The sequence below is a fragment of the Panicum virgatum genome, chromosome 3K, assembly GCF_016808335.1.
Source record: "Panicum virgatum strain AP13 chromosome 3K, P.virgatum_v5, whole genome shotgun sequence".
Lineage (NCBI taxonomy): Eukaryota > Viridiplantae > Streptophyta > Magnoliopsida > Poales > Poaceae > Panicum > Panicum virgatum.
The window spans coordinates 2005804-2023287 of NC_053138.1; the positions used below are offsets into that span (position 1 = coordinate 2005804).

At 48.5% G+C, this 17484-nt stretch overlaps 1 protein-coding gene across 1 annotated transcript; it reads left to right on the forward strand.

The window, feature by feature from the left end:
* Window positions 1-14349: 14349 nt before the first annotated feature.
* Window positions 14350-14862, forward strand: LOC120700338 (RING-H2 finger protein ATL74-like). The gene has a single exon (XM_039984561.1). It carries the CDS (start codon window positions 14350-14352, stop codon window positions 14860-14862), a length of 513 nt encoding a protein of 170 aa, XP_039840495.1.
* Window positions 14863-17484: the final 2622 nt, after the last annotated feature.

Sequence of the window (17484 nt, forward strand, 5' to 3'; positions counted from 1 at the left end):
CTGGTGGGGCACTCGATGATTCACGGTCGTGGTCTCACGGAGCAAAGGCGGCGCGCATGGAAGCCAGCTTCGGCGCCACGTGGGCCACGTATCGTATAATTGCTTATCTAGAGGGTTTTTGAGGGAGCTAAAATTAAACAAATACACGTTGAGGCCTAAACAAATGGACCGTTTAACTATGATCTGATCTTAAGTGTCTTTTTCATGCACCTTCCCCGCATGCACGTCTTTCTATCGGGAAAAATCTGAAAACAAAGCACAATCAAAATGGTTGGGTTCACTCTCAACCCAGAATATCTTACATTTCAGTACAAATTTGAACTCTAGAATACCCTACATTTCAAGATGGAGGAAGTACTCACCAACAAGCTGTTAATTAAGAAGTTTCTAGGGCGTTCTGCAACTTACAAATCAGGTTCTTAGAAGATACTGTTCTCTATCAGATAAACTCATAAACACTAACTGCATGGTGGTGCCACATGATTAGCGTGCAATAATGCATCAGAATCATCAGGCATGCAGGGTCACGGAACAACCAGCAGATATTTATGTATATAGCAGATCTTGACGCTACCAGTTCACAAACTACAAACAACACCAGCAGAGTTTGAACAAAACAAAGCAAATGCGAAGAGAACAAAGTTACAGCAGATGTTCTAAACTACGACTATGCAACGTAAGTTAGCCACTATATTTGCTCAAAGAGTCTAGAAATTCTCATGTTAATCTAAAAAGAGAAGGATCTACACAATTATATTTTATGAAGATATAACGGTCTAAACTACATAAGAGTTCATATCAAAATTTGATTAATAAATAGTTAAATTAAAATTTAAAATTAAGAATACTTATAACATGATAAAAAATTTCATGCCAAATACGATTAGTAAATAGATAAATTAGAAAAATAAAAAATAAACAAAATTAGAACATAACCAAAGAGTTCACTTCAAATACGATTAGTAAATAACTAAATTTAAAATTGAAAAATAATAAAAAATAGCACTTAACAATAGTGTATATATTAACTGAATATCATTAGTAAATAGCTAAATTCTATTAAGTTTGTGAAACAAATTACATATGCAAATTATTTAAGTGGTATTTAGAATTATGGCTTGAAACTTCCACACTAATAAAAAGGTGACGGATAACATTGATTTTTTAGATAATTTAGTGGTTTAAATTAATCTAAAAAGTTTGTTGAATACCACTATTACATTGGTTAATTTAAAATTAAAATAATATATACAAATTTCAAGGAAAATATAAAAATGAAAGGTGAGACAACTAGAAGTAGCAAGATCGTGATTTCTTGGTGTGTAGCATTGTGATTAGTGGACAATTGTGATTCAAAAAATTAAGGAGAGAAGGAATGATAGGTGATGCAGTCATGTGCAACGCCGATGTAATATAGAACAAAGTTTGGAAGTTGATGTTTGAAATCCATGCCCATCCATAGAAAGCTACATGAAGTGATTGAAAAGGAAAAAGAGTCATGCACCGTCTGGTGTTAGAGAACAGAATCAAGAGAGATGGCACAAGCACAAAGGAGAAGACTATACCTCTGGCTGAGATAGTGAATATGAAAACCCAGTTTACAATACATATTGGAAAAAATGAATCAGTCGTAAGACATTATGAGACATGCATGCATAGGGGTTTAGGTAATGGAGATTGGAGAGGAAAGAAAAGAAAGATGATTATTTATTCCTATTGTATACATTTACTCATGGAGATCTTTAAATATGTACAACGTTGAAAACTCCAAAGGAAGGATGTGTCATCAGTCAGAAATTTAAATATGAATTCTTACTCAAAATATTCTATATAATATAAATATAAGGCGCTACATAAATACAAAATATATGTTTGCATATAAGATATTACCTATTCTTAGAATTCATGTTCCAAAATACTTCGTAGTGTTAAAAAAATAGTCGACAAGATATGCAATGAGAAAAAGGCAGAATTGATATATCGGTTTAGATCATCTGAAAAAAATATCTGCATCTATTTTCAAGTAATAAAAATAATAACACATAGAACCAAAAAACTAGCTACCCGCGCTATTTGCGCGGGACACCTTGCTAGTTATCTTATTATTTGATCAACAAACGGAGCCTCCACATTCGCTCTCAAAGCTTATAAATTCCCACGTTAATCGGAGAAAAATAGAAAAATAAAAATTACCCACCACTGCCATTACGATAAAAATTAGCCAAAAATACCCCTGTGTCTAATTAAAAATCACCCACCAAAGCCATTATGAAAAATTAAATACAAAATACATTTAGTTATGTATCAATTACAAATATATACTAATCAAAATAAAATGAAAATAAGAATAATTATCTGCATATATTATTAAAGCTCAACAAATCAAATTGTTATTATAGGTAGATCATAGTTGAATTATTTTAATTAACAATAATACATAATTTATGATAATAAACAGGATGATGTATGATAAAAAAATAGTATAACCTTTAAGTAAGGATACAACGACATGTAAATTTTTGAATTTTCAATATTAACCGCGCAAATGCGCGGGCTTTACGCCTAGTTCTACTGCATTTGGAAATTCTTGTTTTGTTCTGTCAGCGAGACGTAAAGTTGAATTCTCAGCTCCAGCGTGACTAGCTAGCTCGGCTCGCGGATAGATATAGCCGGAGGACTATAGTCTGAATTTGCAAGCGTCTGATCTGATGCAGTATTCCTCTCTACACATGATATCAGAGACGGCAAATATCCTCCAAACCCATTGCATTGCCACGAGCTGTTTGTATTGATGGCGCATATATGTGTAGGGCTCCATAGAGTAGGGAGGGTAGTCTGGCTGGCTTAGATGCCAACCTTCAAAAAAGGAGGGTCAAAGTTCGAATCCCGGGCGGCGTACCTCACTTGAAGCGAGGACGTCGCCGGCCAGGCGTATCGTAAAGAGAACTTGGCTTCCCACTTAATTTCTAAAGAGCTTGGGGGCTAATCTAGCCTCTGGCCTCCGATGTGTAGGGTTCCAGGTAAAGATTGGTTGGAAGCTCAAGAGATCTCTTTATATTTGCAATTAACCAAAATTTGACTCCTATAAAAGAGGATCGGCATGTAATATGGAGTAAAATAAGTTGCATGTGGACTGAAATACGTTATAGATCAATGACAGCTAATTGTAGCTGTTACTTTCTTTCTGTCCTTTTTTTTTTAGGAATGTACCACCTTTTATTAATTGTTTATGGGTACAGAGATACAAATGCCTTCAGGCGGTGAAAGAAACCACACTTGTCTACCTAAGAAACAACAAACCGAGCTTCTAGCTAACTTGTGTGCATCTTCATTAGATGCTCTGCCTTCATGAACAAACTCCGATGAGGCAAAGGATTCCGCCCTGGCCTTGATCTCCTGGACGATATGCCCATAGATACCTTTGCTGTCGCCTCTGATGTTCTTCGCAACATTTATGTTATCACTTGCAATCCTGACCTTCCTGATTACGAGATCGCTGGCAAGGGCAAGCCCCTCTCGGCAAGCGATTGCTTCCATCGATTCCGGGTCAGTAACCCCTTGGGTAATAAGAACTGAAGCTCCCTGGAAAGCTCCCGTTCCATCCCTTGCTACTGCCGCTGCCGCTGCTCTGCCCATGTTCTTAGATATTGCCGCGTCCACATTAATCTTTAATGTGTCTGCTGGAGGAGGGATCCACCTAGGCACTCTCGCTGCTGGGTCCTCATTCCTCCACCTTGTTCAGGCTTGATGAGATTAAGATCAGCTATGTACCTATCGATGAAACAGTGTGTGGACAATGGGCTCTGGAATGAATGCTCATGGATAGCTTTCCTCCGCACGAACCAGATCGCCCACAGGGTGACTGCGACCCTGATCAAATCAGCTTTCATCAATTTTTCTGCTGCTTCAACCCACCATGCGTGAGCATTTGTCTCCTGAATGCTGTACAAAAAATCAGTCACTTCTGCACGCTCCAAAGCCCAAACACATCTTGCCAAGTTACACTCAATCAAGGAGTGTTTCCAGGAATCCTGTGCTCCGCAGATGCCACATGAACTCTGTTGGGCCATGTGTCGACAAAAGAGAATGTCCCCCGATGGTAGAGAATGACGAGCAAGTCTCCATAGGAATACACGTATTTTGGAAGGGACATCTAATTTCCAGATCCCCAACCATTCCTTCTCCTCAGCTTTAGTATCTGATCGCCCAGCAATATTCTCCATATATTCTGTAGCATGATGCTTGTTAATAACCAGCATCCTATAAGCTGATCTCACTGAAAAAAACACCTTTCTTTTCATGGTGCCATGCCCAGAAATCGGCTTGTCTTCTGGTACATAGAGGGATGTTAAGTATTGCTTCCACATCAGCTGGTGTGAAATAAGTTTGCAACATTTGCATTTCCCATGTTGCTGTCGTAGCATCTATCAGCTCACTGACCAAATGAGGGGCCATTGCAGCTGAAGATCTAAGCGGCCTAAGTGATCCTTCCCTAGGAAGCCAATTCATGTTCTAAATTTCAGTAGTTTCGCCTGTCCCTATCCGGCGAATCAGCCCTTGTGTCAGCACTTCCCTTCCATCCAAAATGGAGCGCCAAACACGAGATGGTCGTGACCCCAATTGTGCTACCAAGAATTCACCTGAAAGAAAGTACACAGCTCTCAAAATACGAGCACTCAAGGTGCTGTCATCCTGAAGAATTCTCCATGCTTGTTTTGCCAACAGAGCTAGATTGAAAAGCTCTATATCTCTGAAACCAAGACCTCCAAAAAATTTTGGTTTCACCATGTCATCCCAAGAGACCCAACAGGTTTTCCTCTTTCCTTCAGTACTACCCCACCAGAAATTCCGAAGAAGACTGTTGATATGAAGGCATAGACCTCTTGGTAATTTAAAGCAAGACATCGAGTAGGTTGGGATTGCCTGAGCAACTAATTTAATCAGCACCTCTTTACCTCCTGCTGATAGGCATTTTTCCATCCAACCCTGTACTCTCTTCCATACACGGTCTTTTAGATACTTGAAGGCACCATTGGACGAGTTCCCGACATCCGACGGCATGCCCAAGTATTTCTCGCTAAGAGATTCATTATGAACATCCAGAATACCTTTCGTCTATACCCTTGTCACTTGTCGGCATCCCTTTGCAAAGTGAATTGAAGATTTATCCAAATTTACTTGCTGACCTGATGCTCGACAATAGAGTTGTAAAACATCTTTGATCTCCATTGCATTCTCCCTATTCGCCTTGAAAAGCAGCAGGCTATCATCTGCGAAGAGTAGGTGACTGACCATCGGGGCCGACGGCGCCACCTTAATTCCTTTGAGGACTGATGACTGCATTCTCGACTTCAGCAGGCACGAAAGGCCCTCTGCCACTAAAACAAAGAGGTAGGGAGAAATAGGATCACCCTGACGAATGCCCCTAGATGGATTAAAAGTTTCAAGGCACTCACCATTAAATAACACCGCAAAAGAAACGGACGAAACTAGCCGCATGATCATGTCCACCCATAACTGATGAAAACCCAGCTTCAGCATGATCGCACGTAGATAGTTCCATTCAACTCTGTCATAAGCTTTTTTCATATCCAATTTCAGTGCACAGTATTGTTGATCACTGGAACGTTTTTGCTTCATGAAGTGCAAGCATTCATAGGCTGCTATGATATTATCTGTGATTAATCGCCTCAGAACAAATGTTGATTGCTCCTCGGAGATAATTTCTGGCAGCAGCATCTTTAGTCTATTTGCTAGTACTTTTGACGCGATCTTGTATATTACGTTGCATAAACTGATCGGTCTGAATTGACCCAGCTCCTCCGGGCTTTTGACCTTAGGAATCAGAACGATGAAAGTATTGTTAATGTGTACTGGGTCATCTTCTCCACTCAAAACCCTCAGCACTGCCGAGGTCACCTCATCGCCACATAAATCCCTCCCCGTCTGCCGGTCGTCCGCTCTTCTCACCACTGCCAGCGACTACGCTCTTTCAGGACTCACCATCGGCAGTTCAAATAGTCGCCCTCCCCGTTGTACCACAGACACTACCTTCAGGGGGAGGAGGAGAGGAGTCTATACTTCCACAGACGACACAGCCGGCAGCTTCAGCACTCACGACTTCAGATATTGACACTTCTTCTGCTGAGCCGGTTACCACTTCTACGGACCCTCTTCTAGGCAGTGCTAGCACGAGAGCCTCCACGACAGCTACACCCCAGTCAGCTCAGACCAGCAGCTCCCGTCCATCACCGAGGGTTCACCGTCCGACGACGACGACGACGACGACCCGGACCGCTTCCTCGCCGTACCACGACAGCCGGATCAGTAGCTCGTCTTTTTGGTGCTTTGATGCCAAAGAGGGAGAGAGTTAGGGGGAGTTGGAGTCAGGGGGAGGATAGAGCTAGAGAGAGCTCGTAGTTACAGGACTTTGATGTTTTTGTATCTCATTTGATGTTAGTTCATGGATATGTACATTTGACTCTTGTGTATGCTGTGTGTTGAGACATATTTATGGATTCCGTTTGAGCTGTTGAGCTCTTTGGTTCTTTTTCGAGTGTGCTTGAGTTTATCCTGTTTACCTTTCTCGCTCTCTCGTTTAAGTTATTATGTTTATGTTGTCATCAATCACCAAAAAGGGGGAGATTGTAAGCATCTAGGCCCTCTAGGTATGTTTCGGTGATTAATGACAACCGTTATTGTGACTAATGAGTTCGTGCAGCTTAATGAATCATTATCGCTCATTTGGTCATATGTTAAAGAGGCCCCTCAATTTCATTATTCAAAAAGGCGATCTTGGTATTCAACTCAAATATATATCAAGACTAAGGATCTTTCTAGTCCTAAGTGTCGTAAGGTTGAGAAGGACACTTGGGTTAGTATAGGTTTTATAGTTTTGTAGTGATCTCACTATTAAGAGGAGTTAAGGCCAAGTAACTTGAGCATGGACATGGTCAATTAAAAATGGATGCACACTATGGTCACTCAGGTTCTAAGAAGTTCAAATAAGTGGTTTTCAACTTATATCTCAAGAATATTTGGATTTCATTCAAGACTCAAATCAGAAAAGGCAAAAATCAGAAAAAGTATATACACCGGTTTAACCGACGACTCCATTTTTCTATACATCGGTTAAACGCAGTTAGCAGAGTCTGGACAAATACATACACCGGTTAAACTGACGATGTTTGAATTAACGTCGGTGCAATTGTCCAGTGAGTTGGTTTTTCCAGGGATCTCAAGGTCTATACACCGGTTAAACCGATAATGTTTGAAATTAATGTCGGTGCATTAGTCCAGTGAGTTGGTTTTCCCAGGAATTTCAGAAGTTATACTCACCGGTTAAACCGACGATGGATTTGAGTTAACGTTGGTGCAGTTGTCCAGAGGGTTGGTTTTTCAGTTGATCAGTGGACAACTACACTCACCGGTTAAACCGATGATACGTCGGTTAATCTGCCCAAGTTGTAACGGCTAGTTTTCCAAATGGGCAGTTTACATTCATCGGTTAAACCGACGCTGGCTATTGGAGGTTCGTCGGATTAACCGGCGCTAAGCAGTTTTCTGGCAGCTTTTCTCCAACGGCTCTATTCGTGTGAGCTGCCTATATATACCCCTCCAATGGGTCATTTTGAGCTCTCTTGACACCAGGCAACATTCATACACTCATATATTGTTGAGAGCCACCTTGAGCTTCATCTTCCACACATTTGTTCATTCAATCATTCAAGAAGCAAGACTAAGGACTTGAGTAGAGAGAAGCTTGTGTGCATCCGTTCTTGGTGATCGGTTCTTGCTCAAGTGAAGGCCCTAGCTTGTTACTCTTGGTGATTGGTAGCACCTAGGCGATCTTGGTGATTGAAGGTGTTTCTTCCGGAGCTTGCCAAGGATTGTGGGAGCCCGAAGAAGTTTGTACGTGGCTTGAGCTCCACCACGCCGGGATGGTGGACGGAGACTCTTAGTGAGCACCCAAGTCTCGGTGACATGGGAGATGACAAGACTCTTAGTGAGTGTCACAACATGGATTAGGGGTGTGTGCCAACACATCCGGTTGTCTCTTGCCCACTCTTTCATTTCAAGCACTTACTTTCATGCAATTATTCATGTGCTTGACCTTAGAGATCATAACTTAGCTCTACCTTGCTTAATTTCATATCTTGTTGTATCTTTGATAGCTTGTATAGTTTGCTTAGTTAGCCGGTTGGTGAATTGAGCCTTACTAGCTTTGCATAGGTTAATGTGGTTTTAATTGTTTAGAAATTTGAAAAAGGCCCAATTTACCCCCCTCTTGGTCCATCGATCCTTACAAGGTCGCACAACAACATCACGTTCTCTCCACTCTTCCATGTCTGTTCTAGCATATCTGAAAACTCTTGATGAGTCTCCCACATAATCTCGTACCTGAGCCTCCCCTTCCTCCGCTGCTGTGACCGCTTACGGTGCCACTGCATTAGGATCGGTATGTGGTCTGACGCCACTATAGACAAATGGTGCGCTGATGCTGCAGGGAACCTGGAGCTCCACTCTGGCGATGCCAATGCACGATCAAGGCGTACTCGGCAATATGAACCACCAGCCACCTTCTTCTCAAACGTCCAACTGCGCCCCTCGAAACTGAGATCACGGAAACCACAAACATCAACCATCTCTTGGAACCCTGCGATCTGCGAGGAGCTTCTTTCCTGCACCCCCACATGTTCCAATTGATGTAAAACTTCATTGAAATGACCAACACACACCCAAGGTAAGTGCGAAGATGACTTGATAAATTTCAGCATATTCCACATCTTGTGCCTTTCGTTAGTCTGTGCCTCCCCATACACACATGTTAATCTCCAAGGGTCATTGCTTCCCTTGGTAATGATGCAATCAATATGATACTGTGAGTACGGTAATAAATCCAACTTTATTTCATTGTTCCAAAATATCCCTAGGCCGCCACTGCGACCACTATTGCTTACAACAAAAGAATTATCAAAACCTAAGCTCCTCTTCAAACCTTCCACTCGTGATTTATGTACTTGAGTCTCAAGCACACGCAACACTGATGGGGCAAACTTCTTCGCGAACTCACGAAGTTCCTTAACTGTCGCAGCATTGCCAAGTCCGCGACAGTTCCAGCTAAGACAACTCATTGTGCTTGGCGGCACTCCTCCAGGGAGCCCGCCTCGTCTTCTTGCACTTGTTTTCCTTTGCCTTCCCTCTTGGACCTCTTCTGTTCCTGCGGTGAGATATACTTTGGCGGTGGAGGCGGCACCATACTAGGTGTCTGCTTCTCAAAGAGAACATCACCCATTGCCAATTTCTTTTGAGCATCCGGCTTCTCCTTGCCCTCTTCAACCCTCCCTGTCACAGTAGGTTTAGTTGGGTTGGTTGCTGTATCACCCAGCTCATCCTCTTTTTCATACCCAAAACCAGCCTCTTTTGAATTTCTCTTGCGTGATTCCTGGCTTGTTGCTTCCTTCGGCTCCTTTTCCTTCCACTGGGATGTTCGGCCAGCATAGCCGCTGGGGAAATGAGCACGCCCCTTGCAAAACGACCAGCCGAACGCACACCACAGTCATATCCGTAGGGCCTCCCTCTAGGCACCTCACGATCAGCAAAAGGTGTGTATCTGACCCGAGGGGTACCTGGTTGCCAGAGTGCTTCATTTGCTTTCATCCAATCCCCAAACTGCAACTCTTCCTCTGCCACACTCAAGGTGGACATGGCCCATCAAACCACAGCATGCACAGAAGCGAGTGATCTTCTCATACTTAATAGGGAAAAATAAGCTCTCACAACCCTCTGGTGTAAGTGTTACGAGCCTTACCAGAGGTCTCTCGGCCTCGAGTTCCACCCTTGCTCGGAAGAAGTCACCTTTGTCTGATGCAACTGCCTTCATCTCCAAAGTAATCAGACTTCCTACTCTACCTGCTAGCTGCTTCAGTATGGGTTCTGAGCGGTACAGTAGCGGGATTTTGTGCAGTTGAATCCATGCAGGTACTTTGTGTGGCAGCACCTTTGGTATTGTAGTCGATCCGTCGAATTCCTCCAGCATTAAAGCACAGTCACAAAACATCCATGGACCATCCTCCATTATCCGCTTCCAGTCACCCAAACAAAACACCTGGACGATGAACAAATTCTTCTGGATTGGGCGAAATATCACTTCCCTCGCCGTGTTCCAGGCCGCCTGCATCGTGGACGATAGCGAGGCATCACTGAAATCTTTAACAGTTAGCAGCTTCGCCACAGCCATCCACTTGACCTTTGGGAGGCCTTCCCTCTCTTCCTTCGCCAAGAAAACTCCTTCGCGCTCGGCATCCGTGAGATGCAGATTCCGCAGGAGAGCATCAAGATCTCCCCCAACCTTCTTTGCCTTCGTGTTCGTCGATTCCACCATCCTCCTGGCCCTAGGTCAATCTTGGTCGCGCGCTTGATTGTGCTCCACCAAGGCCGGGTAACGGGCAAAGCCAATCCCTTAGTCAGCCCGAACAGAGGAACAACCAAAACAGATCGTGACGATAACCCTGGCCAGTCCCAATCCTCCGTCGACGTCGATCGCCGCTAGAGTCGCCAAAGCCCTAGTTGACTAGGTCACTACCCGAAGAGCTATGCATCGCCCGTTTCTCTCTGTCCTTATTAACTCATGGCAGGCCGGTCATTATTGTAGACAACCTCAAAATAAATTTGATTGCATTGACACGTAATTTGATTTGGTGCCTGCCTTGTTCTCTTCTCTCTATATATAACAACACCACAGCATTGTCGGCCCAAAAACCAGGAGAGTCGGCCCAACGGGGCGCACACCTGGAGGAAGTCCTGCTACACCCCAAAAGCAAGCCCAAGAGATGAGTGACTCCCCTCACTTTTAAGTTGGTTCAACTCTCCCCCCACAACCAATGTGGGACTAATCCCAACAATCTCCCCTATCACACATCGGTGCCCCCCTCAGCACTGACCGGGGTCCCACACCTACACAATCCACCAGTGACCGGCCTGACGCACGGGGGGCCTCACACCCGTAGGTTCACCACTGACCGGCTCGACACACGAGCACGCACGGGCCTCACACACCCACGGTCCACTGGGTTTCGGACCTACACCATCCGAGTGTGCATGGGAATATGAGATTGCGGATCCAGCTCTGATACCAGATGTTGGGAATCTAGCCCTACCACTCCACACACTTGCGCCGGATGGAGGTTGAACACGATGAACAGTGGACTTGCACAACAATGGCGACGAACGCCCCGGCCGCCACACGGCTTGTATGTTGGCACTTTGATTGATAAAATGGACTCGACTCAACCTAGAACACAAGGATTACATGACTATTTGTAGGCCTTGGCATCACAGCGCCCATGCCACCTTACTCAGACGAGCTCGTCGCCCACGCACACACGTTCTTAGTGTCCTGGCCTTCTCCACATTCTGAGCAACCAACTCCACGCAAGACCCGGTCTCCATCCTCATCCGTTAGCCAAGCGGCGCCCTTCACGCTGCCTCTGCGATCCTCCTGGCTCGGTCCTCCTTGGTTCCGCCAGACGGACAAGCACGCGACGCACACGAGCTCGCCATGCCCTGGAACGCGGCCGCACCGGCATCCAACCTGGTGCGCCGTTCTTCCTCCCGCTGGACCCGAACACAAGCCCGAACTCGTGCACCAGCGAATCCCCTAGCTACTGACTCGATCGAACCCTAAAACCTAAACAGACTCGAACGCGAACGCCTCCCCGCGCACACACACGCAGCGTCCTCGACACAGACATGACACGGACACACCACAGCCACACCATGGTGTGGTTTATTCCAACAATCTCCCCCTAAACCACGACATCGCCGTACGTCCTGCCCTACAGGAGCATCGGCTCATCGTCGCCGCCGACGAACAGCGCCTCTTCCTTCATCGGCTTAGGGCACTCCCTAGAGAAGTGGCCGTGAACGCCACAGTTGAAGCATCGCCCCTTGCCAGAGCCGCGACGGCACCCGCTTGCACCGGAATGAATGTTGCTCGCCCCGTCGTCGTCATCGTCGCTGTCATCCTCACGACCGCCGCTACGGCCTCCCTTCTTGTCACGCCCGCCACCACCGCGCGCACGCTCCTTCTCGCGGCGTTCCCGCCGGCGCGCGTCCCACTGATCCATGGTGAGGTAGAGCTTGCTGTCGGTGCCCGGAGGTGGCGGCCCGTCGTCCTCGGCCTCAGCTTCCTGCGCCGCGCGCAGCCGCCCACTGGCATCCTCCAGCGATAGCGTGGCGAGGTATGCCATCACTTGGATCACCACGGCCACCTGCCGGAGCGACTTGGGGACGATGCGCAGGAGCTTCTCCACCACCCTCCACGGTGGGATCGTCTCCCCCACCGTCTCCAACGCGGCGACGATGTTCTATAGCCGGAGTGTGAAGTCGTCCACACCCTCGCTGTCGTTGAAGTGGATGTTCTCGAACTGCCGGAGAAGACATTGCGCCTCCGTCTTCTGCACCTGCTCGCTGTCGACGCGCCGGTCCTTCACCGCATGCCACGCCGACTCCTTTGCCGCCAGCGACGCAACCATCTCCAGCGGCACGACACTCGTGATGGCGTCAAGTGCCATCCGGTCCTCATGGAATGACATGCCGCTGGGGTCGATCGCCTCCCACATATGGTGGGCCTGCATCTTCACCTTCATGACCAACAACCACTGGGTGTAGTTGGTCTTGGTCAGCATGGGCCAGCTTGTCGTCCCGCTGAACTCCCGGACAACGCGCACAACTTCCCCCTTGCCGCTGCTCCCAGCGCCATAGCCGCCGAGCGGCTTCTTGGGAGAGCCTGGAGGAGTCTTCTCGCCGGCCATCTCAAACGCCCAGCGAATCGCCGGATCGCAGTTCCAGCGACGATGCCTTTCTACGATCGACTCCGCCCCCAACCTCGACACCGTCACGAGCCGGCCACCACCAGCACGTCTCCGGTGCCTACCTCGTGGCCCTAACCTTGCTCTTGATACCAATTGTCGGCCCAAAAACCAGGAGAGTCGGCCCAACGGGGCGCACACCCGGATGAAGTCTTGCTACACCCCAAAAGCTAGCCCAAGAGGTGAGTGACTCCCCCCACTTTTAAGTTGGTTCAATTCTCCCCCCACAACCAATGTGGGACTAATTCCAACAAGCATCCAGATCCAAAAGGATGAATAAGCAGAGCTTATTCTCCACATCGCTTCGTCCCCATGGCGCCTGTCAAGAATATGTTACTAGCAGCTCTCCTTGCCATCCTCTTCTCTGCTGCACCCACGTATTCCTGCATGGGCAGCAATCGTCTTGCAAGCTTCCATCGACATGCCGGAGAATCTTCCAGTTCTAGGTAACAAACCTATATTGTGCTCCTCTGGCGGCCATCGGGCGCCGACGCCATGGACAGAGACGCGCATCGTCGCTGGCGCAAGTCTTTCCTGCCGAGCACCCACACCGACTCTGGCGAGCCACGCCTCCTCTGCTCGTACAGGAGCGTGTTCAATGGCTTCGCCGCCAGGCTCACCGACGCCGAGCTCGAGGCGCTGGCCAAGAAGCCGGGGTTCCTGCGCGCATTCCCGGATCGCATGCATCATTACCAAGTGGAACGCCGGTGGCGCCAGGGAGGGAGGCGCCTCAAGTGCCCGAGGAGGGCGGCTGGGGAGGTGCAAAGATTTCGCTCGCCGCGGATGACGTCATGATGCATGATTATTGTAAGTTGATCTGCTGCGTAGCAAATAAATAAAATAAAATAAACTCGGGTCAATCTGCATTGATTTTGCTCTTCTTTTGAAGTAGTTAGTGCTTTGATTCGAGTTCAATTCCCATGACCATGAGAAATTCCCCATATCTAATTTACTTGGAAAGTGGAAACTCCGGTGTCTTTTCTGAACTTGCAAGCAGTTTGGGTTTCTACAGAAATCCAAAGAGGAATTTCAAAGAGGATTTCCCTTCTCTGAAACAGTAAAAAGAAGACCCTGCCGAGACTTCAAATTGGTTCAGTAGACCTGGAGTATGTTTATTGCTATACATGTCCACAGCTGCTGTAACAGGCAAACAGCTGGACTGTGGGCCTGTGGCCACGGGAGCAGCTGCTACAGCCCGCGTACGTGGGCTGCCTGGAAACTGAGAGAGGGTTCGGATTGACTTCATGGGCTTCGGCGGCCCATTCCTAAACTCGATCGATCGCGCGACGGCCCGATCCATTAATTACTCTTAACGAGCGATTAAACGTGACATTATTATAATCTCGCTGCTAACCGAGTCCGATTGGACCTGTGCAGTCGGACACCGATTCTTAGTACTAGGGCACGTAAATAAAATCAATTAAATTAAAACCACCTCCTCCGCGCATCACGGTCCATCCTAGTCTCCTAGACCACCATGCCTGTGCGGCTCGGCAGCCATGGAGCACGCACTGCCCATGGCCGCCGCCGCCGCCTGGTCTGGCTGCAGCGAGAGTCGCACGAGACGACAGGCCTCTTCGACCAAGGGAGTGACGACGGCGACCTCGTCGAGCAGATCCTTCACCGCCAGGTCCAAGAGGCGATGTTGCTGCATCTCCTGGCACGGGCGCTGGGGCTCGACATCGAAACTATTATAGCCTGTCTCCAAGAAGAAGCGCGCGGCGGCGGCGGGTTCGGTGCGGTCCCCGCGTCCGCCGCCGCCGTGGCCGGCCTGGAGAAGCAGACGTTTCACGGCACGGAAGGGTGCGGCGGCGAGTCGGAGTGTGCAATCTGCTTGGAGGACTTTGAGGACGGCGAGGAGGTGAGCGTGATGCCGTGCGCACACGGCCACGAGTTCCACACGATCTGCATCACCAAGTGGCTGGGGCGCAGCAACATGTGCCCTCTCTGCCGCCATCAACTGCCAACAGGCCGCGTGCATGGCCACTGAATCCACCCAAAGCCTTTGCGTGCGTTGTTGTAGCAGCAATGCGGCATGCAGGCGCCTCGTATATATAGCAAGTGCAGCAGCAAGACGGCGCTGCTGCATCACAGGCGCCGGCCCTAAGATTTCGTCCACGCATCGGATGCATCCACAAGCGGATGGGACGTCGCCGCTACTCCTAACAAAAATCTGACAAGTTCAGGGCATCAGACGCAGGGAACGGGATGAGAAAGCTGGAGCGTTAACGTTACCTGTCAGTTCAGGTCTTTTGGTAGTAGCCTCGTTTTGGTCATGTGTGCAACCCTTTCAGTTGAGGGAAGTACTGATAGTAGTAGTTGTTTTAACGCGGTATAATAGGTGTTCAATCCATACTTTTCTGGTAGTAGTGTGGTTTTTAGACATTGTAATTCGGTAACTAATAATGAGAATTGAGATGAACATAGAGCCCATTTGCTACTGTATTATCAGAACTCAGAAGGTATAGAAAAGGCCGGCCATGCGTACATATCTCTGTCAGAGAACATTGTAATCTCTGATAATGTTCTATGTTTGCTTCTTTTCTGTTCCGGTTAATTAAGCAACTTTCCTATTGATTATCAGATTTAAATTGTGAATATACAGATAAATCACTATCAGATTATTTATGTATGACTGTATCTTCTTCAACCATAGCCGACGAGGGCATGTAACAGAGCAGCGGGCGCGATGCGATGCGGGTTTTAAACAATGACGAAGAGCACGACGACTTGGGTGAACCGAACCCCGGTTGGCCGGCGCCATGGCTCTCCCTCTCTGGGATCACTGGTCAGCGTCGGCGAGAGTTCCTCCACGTCCAAGCAGGGGAGCTGGACCATGTAGACGTACGCGGAAGGGCTGCCGGCGGGCGCCGGGAATGCGCGAGGTGGGGCTGGCTGTGTCGCCCCGCATGGCGCTGGCCGCGGGCACGGACGACGGCCGGAAAGATGTTGGCCGGCCGTCGCCACGGAGCGCAACGCGGCAAGAGGATCGGGGGTGCGCGGTCAAGGGAGGATGCGGCGCTGGCGGCCGCGGATACGGCATTAGGGGAGTGTTCTGTGACGTCTCCGGCGCCGGCGATGCCGAGCGCGACGGTGCTGCCGGCACGAGAGCGGCGCTGGGCGCGCGACGGGGAAGCTCGCGTGGACGGTATTTCATCTACCGTCCACCCGGACGGTATTTCGTTTACCGTCCCGGTCTGGGGTATTCTGGACCGTTGGATCGGATTCTGCGGCTACGATTCAATCTATCGTAATGAAACGGCAGCGTTGCTGGGCCAAGCGGAGGCCCATTTGCTTTGAGCCCATCGTTCTTGGATTTTTGGTCCGCGTCGCCCTCGCGCTCGTCGTCGACTCCACGGGAGGTCGATCCTCTTGCTTCGCGTCCGCAGCGGCTGGCAAGTCGGCGGCCGGAGGAGACGTAGGCAGTCGCCGCGTCGCCGTCGGCGTCAGATAGAGGGCGTCAGGGGATCGACCGGCAGGCCGTCGACCGAGGCGTTGCATACGCGCCCATGGCCGCCGCGCTCGTCGCCACCAGTTGCGCGCTTCACTAAATCCGTGTGTCGTCCTGCTTCTGCCCAGCTTGGCTTCCCTTTCAGCCTGGGTCTCAGAGTAGAGTCCCCCTGCACCAAACTTCATTCCGTCTCGTCTCCTCTTATGTGGAGATGGATATCATCGCTCTCACGTCTCACCTCTATAAGCTGTTAAAAACAGATTGCTCTGCTTTTCTGAAGAAAAATGGGGCAGGGTGCGTGTTGCACCTATCGTTCTAAAAAATCATCGCTCTCACCTCTGCTGCGTTACGTGGTTATGCACACCATCTATGCAGGTTTGCTAAATTAAACGTCGCCTTCCGATGAACTCGTATCCGAACTCCGAACAGTGCAGACTCTATTTCGTTCGTGATTCTATTTCGGAGAGAGAACGAGGACTTGGGGTTGCAGACTCGCAGTTTGTTTTGCCCCTTCATGACAGTGCAGTGATGACCTACTGAACTGAAGATACGTCTTAGCAAACAATTTTTGAACATTTTGTGGATTCTGAATATAGAGATGAAGACATCATCTCTCCCTGCATTTCTGATTGGATGTTTGACAGTAGACAATTGTTATCGCCACATTTCGGTGCCGATGTTATGATGGATCGAGAACCTAAAGTGACAACTTATTAGTACCCGACTTCAAGGGTACATCAACATTCAACAGGCCAACAGCCTGCAGCATGGCATCCACTTTGGCAGACTGCATTGCGTTGTGTCGGTGCAGCAGGTTACGGACGATGTGGTGGTCAGCATCGGCGAGAGGCCCTCCATGTACAAGCAAGGGAGCTACACCATGTCAACGTACGCGGAAGGGCTGCCGGCGTTGGGAATGCGCGCGGCGGGGCTGGCGGTGTCGCCCCGGATGGCGCTGGCCGCGGACACGAAGGACGACGGCAGGAAGAATGGAAGATGCATGTTGGTCACCGCCACGGAGCGCAGCGCGGCAACAGGAGGTACGCAGTCAGGGAGGAGGCAGCCGCGGGTGTAACATTAGGGGAGTGTGCTGTGACATCGCCACCGCCGGCGATGCCGAGCGCGACGGCGCTCCGGGCACGAGAGCGCGGCGCCGCGCGT

Bases quoted from the DNA above. Each gene is read 5' to 3' on its own strand.
- LOC120700338 (XM_039984561.1), top strand. From the start codon at position 14,350: ATGCCTGTGCGGCTCGGCAGCCATGGAGCACGCACTGCCCATGGCCGC.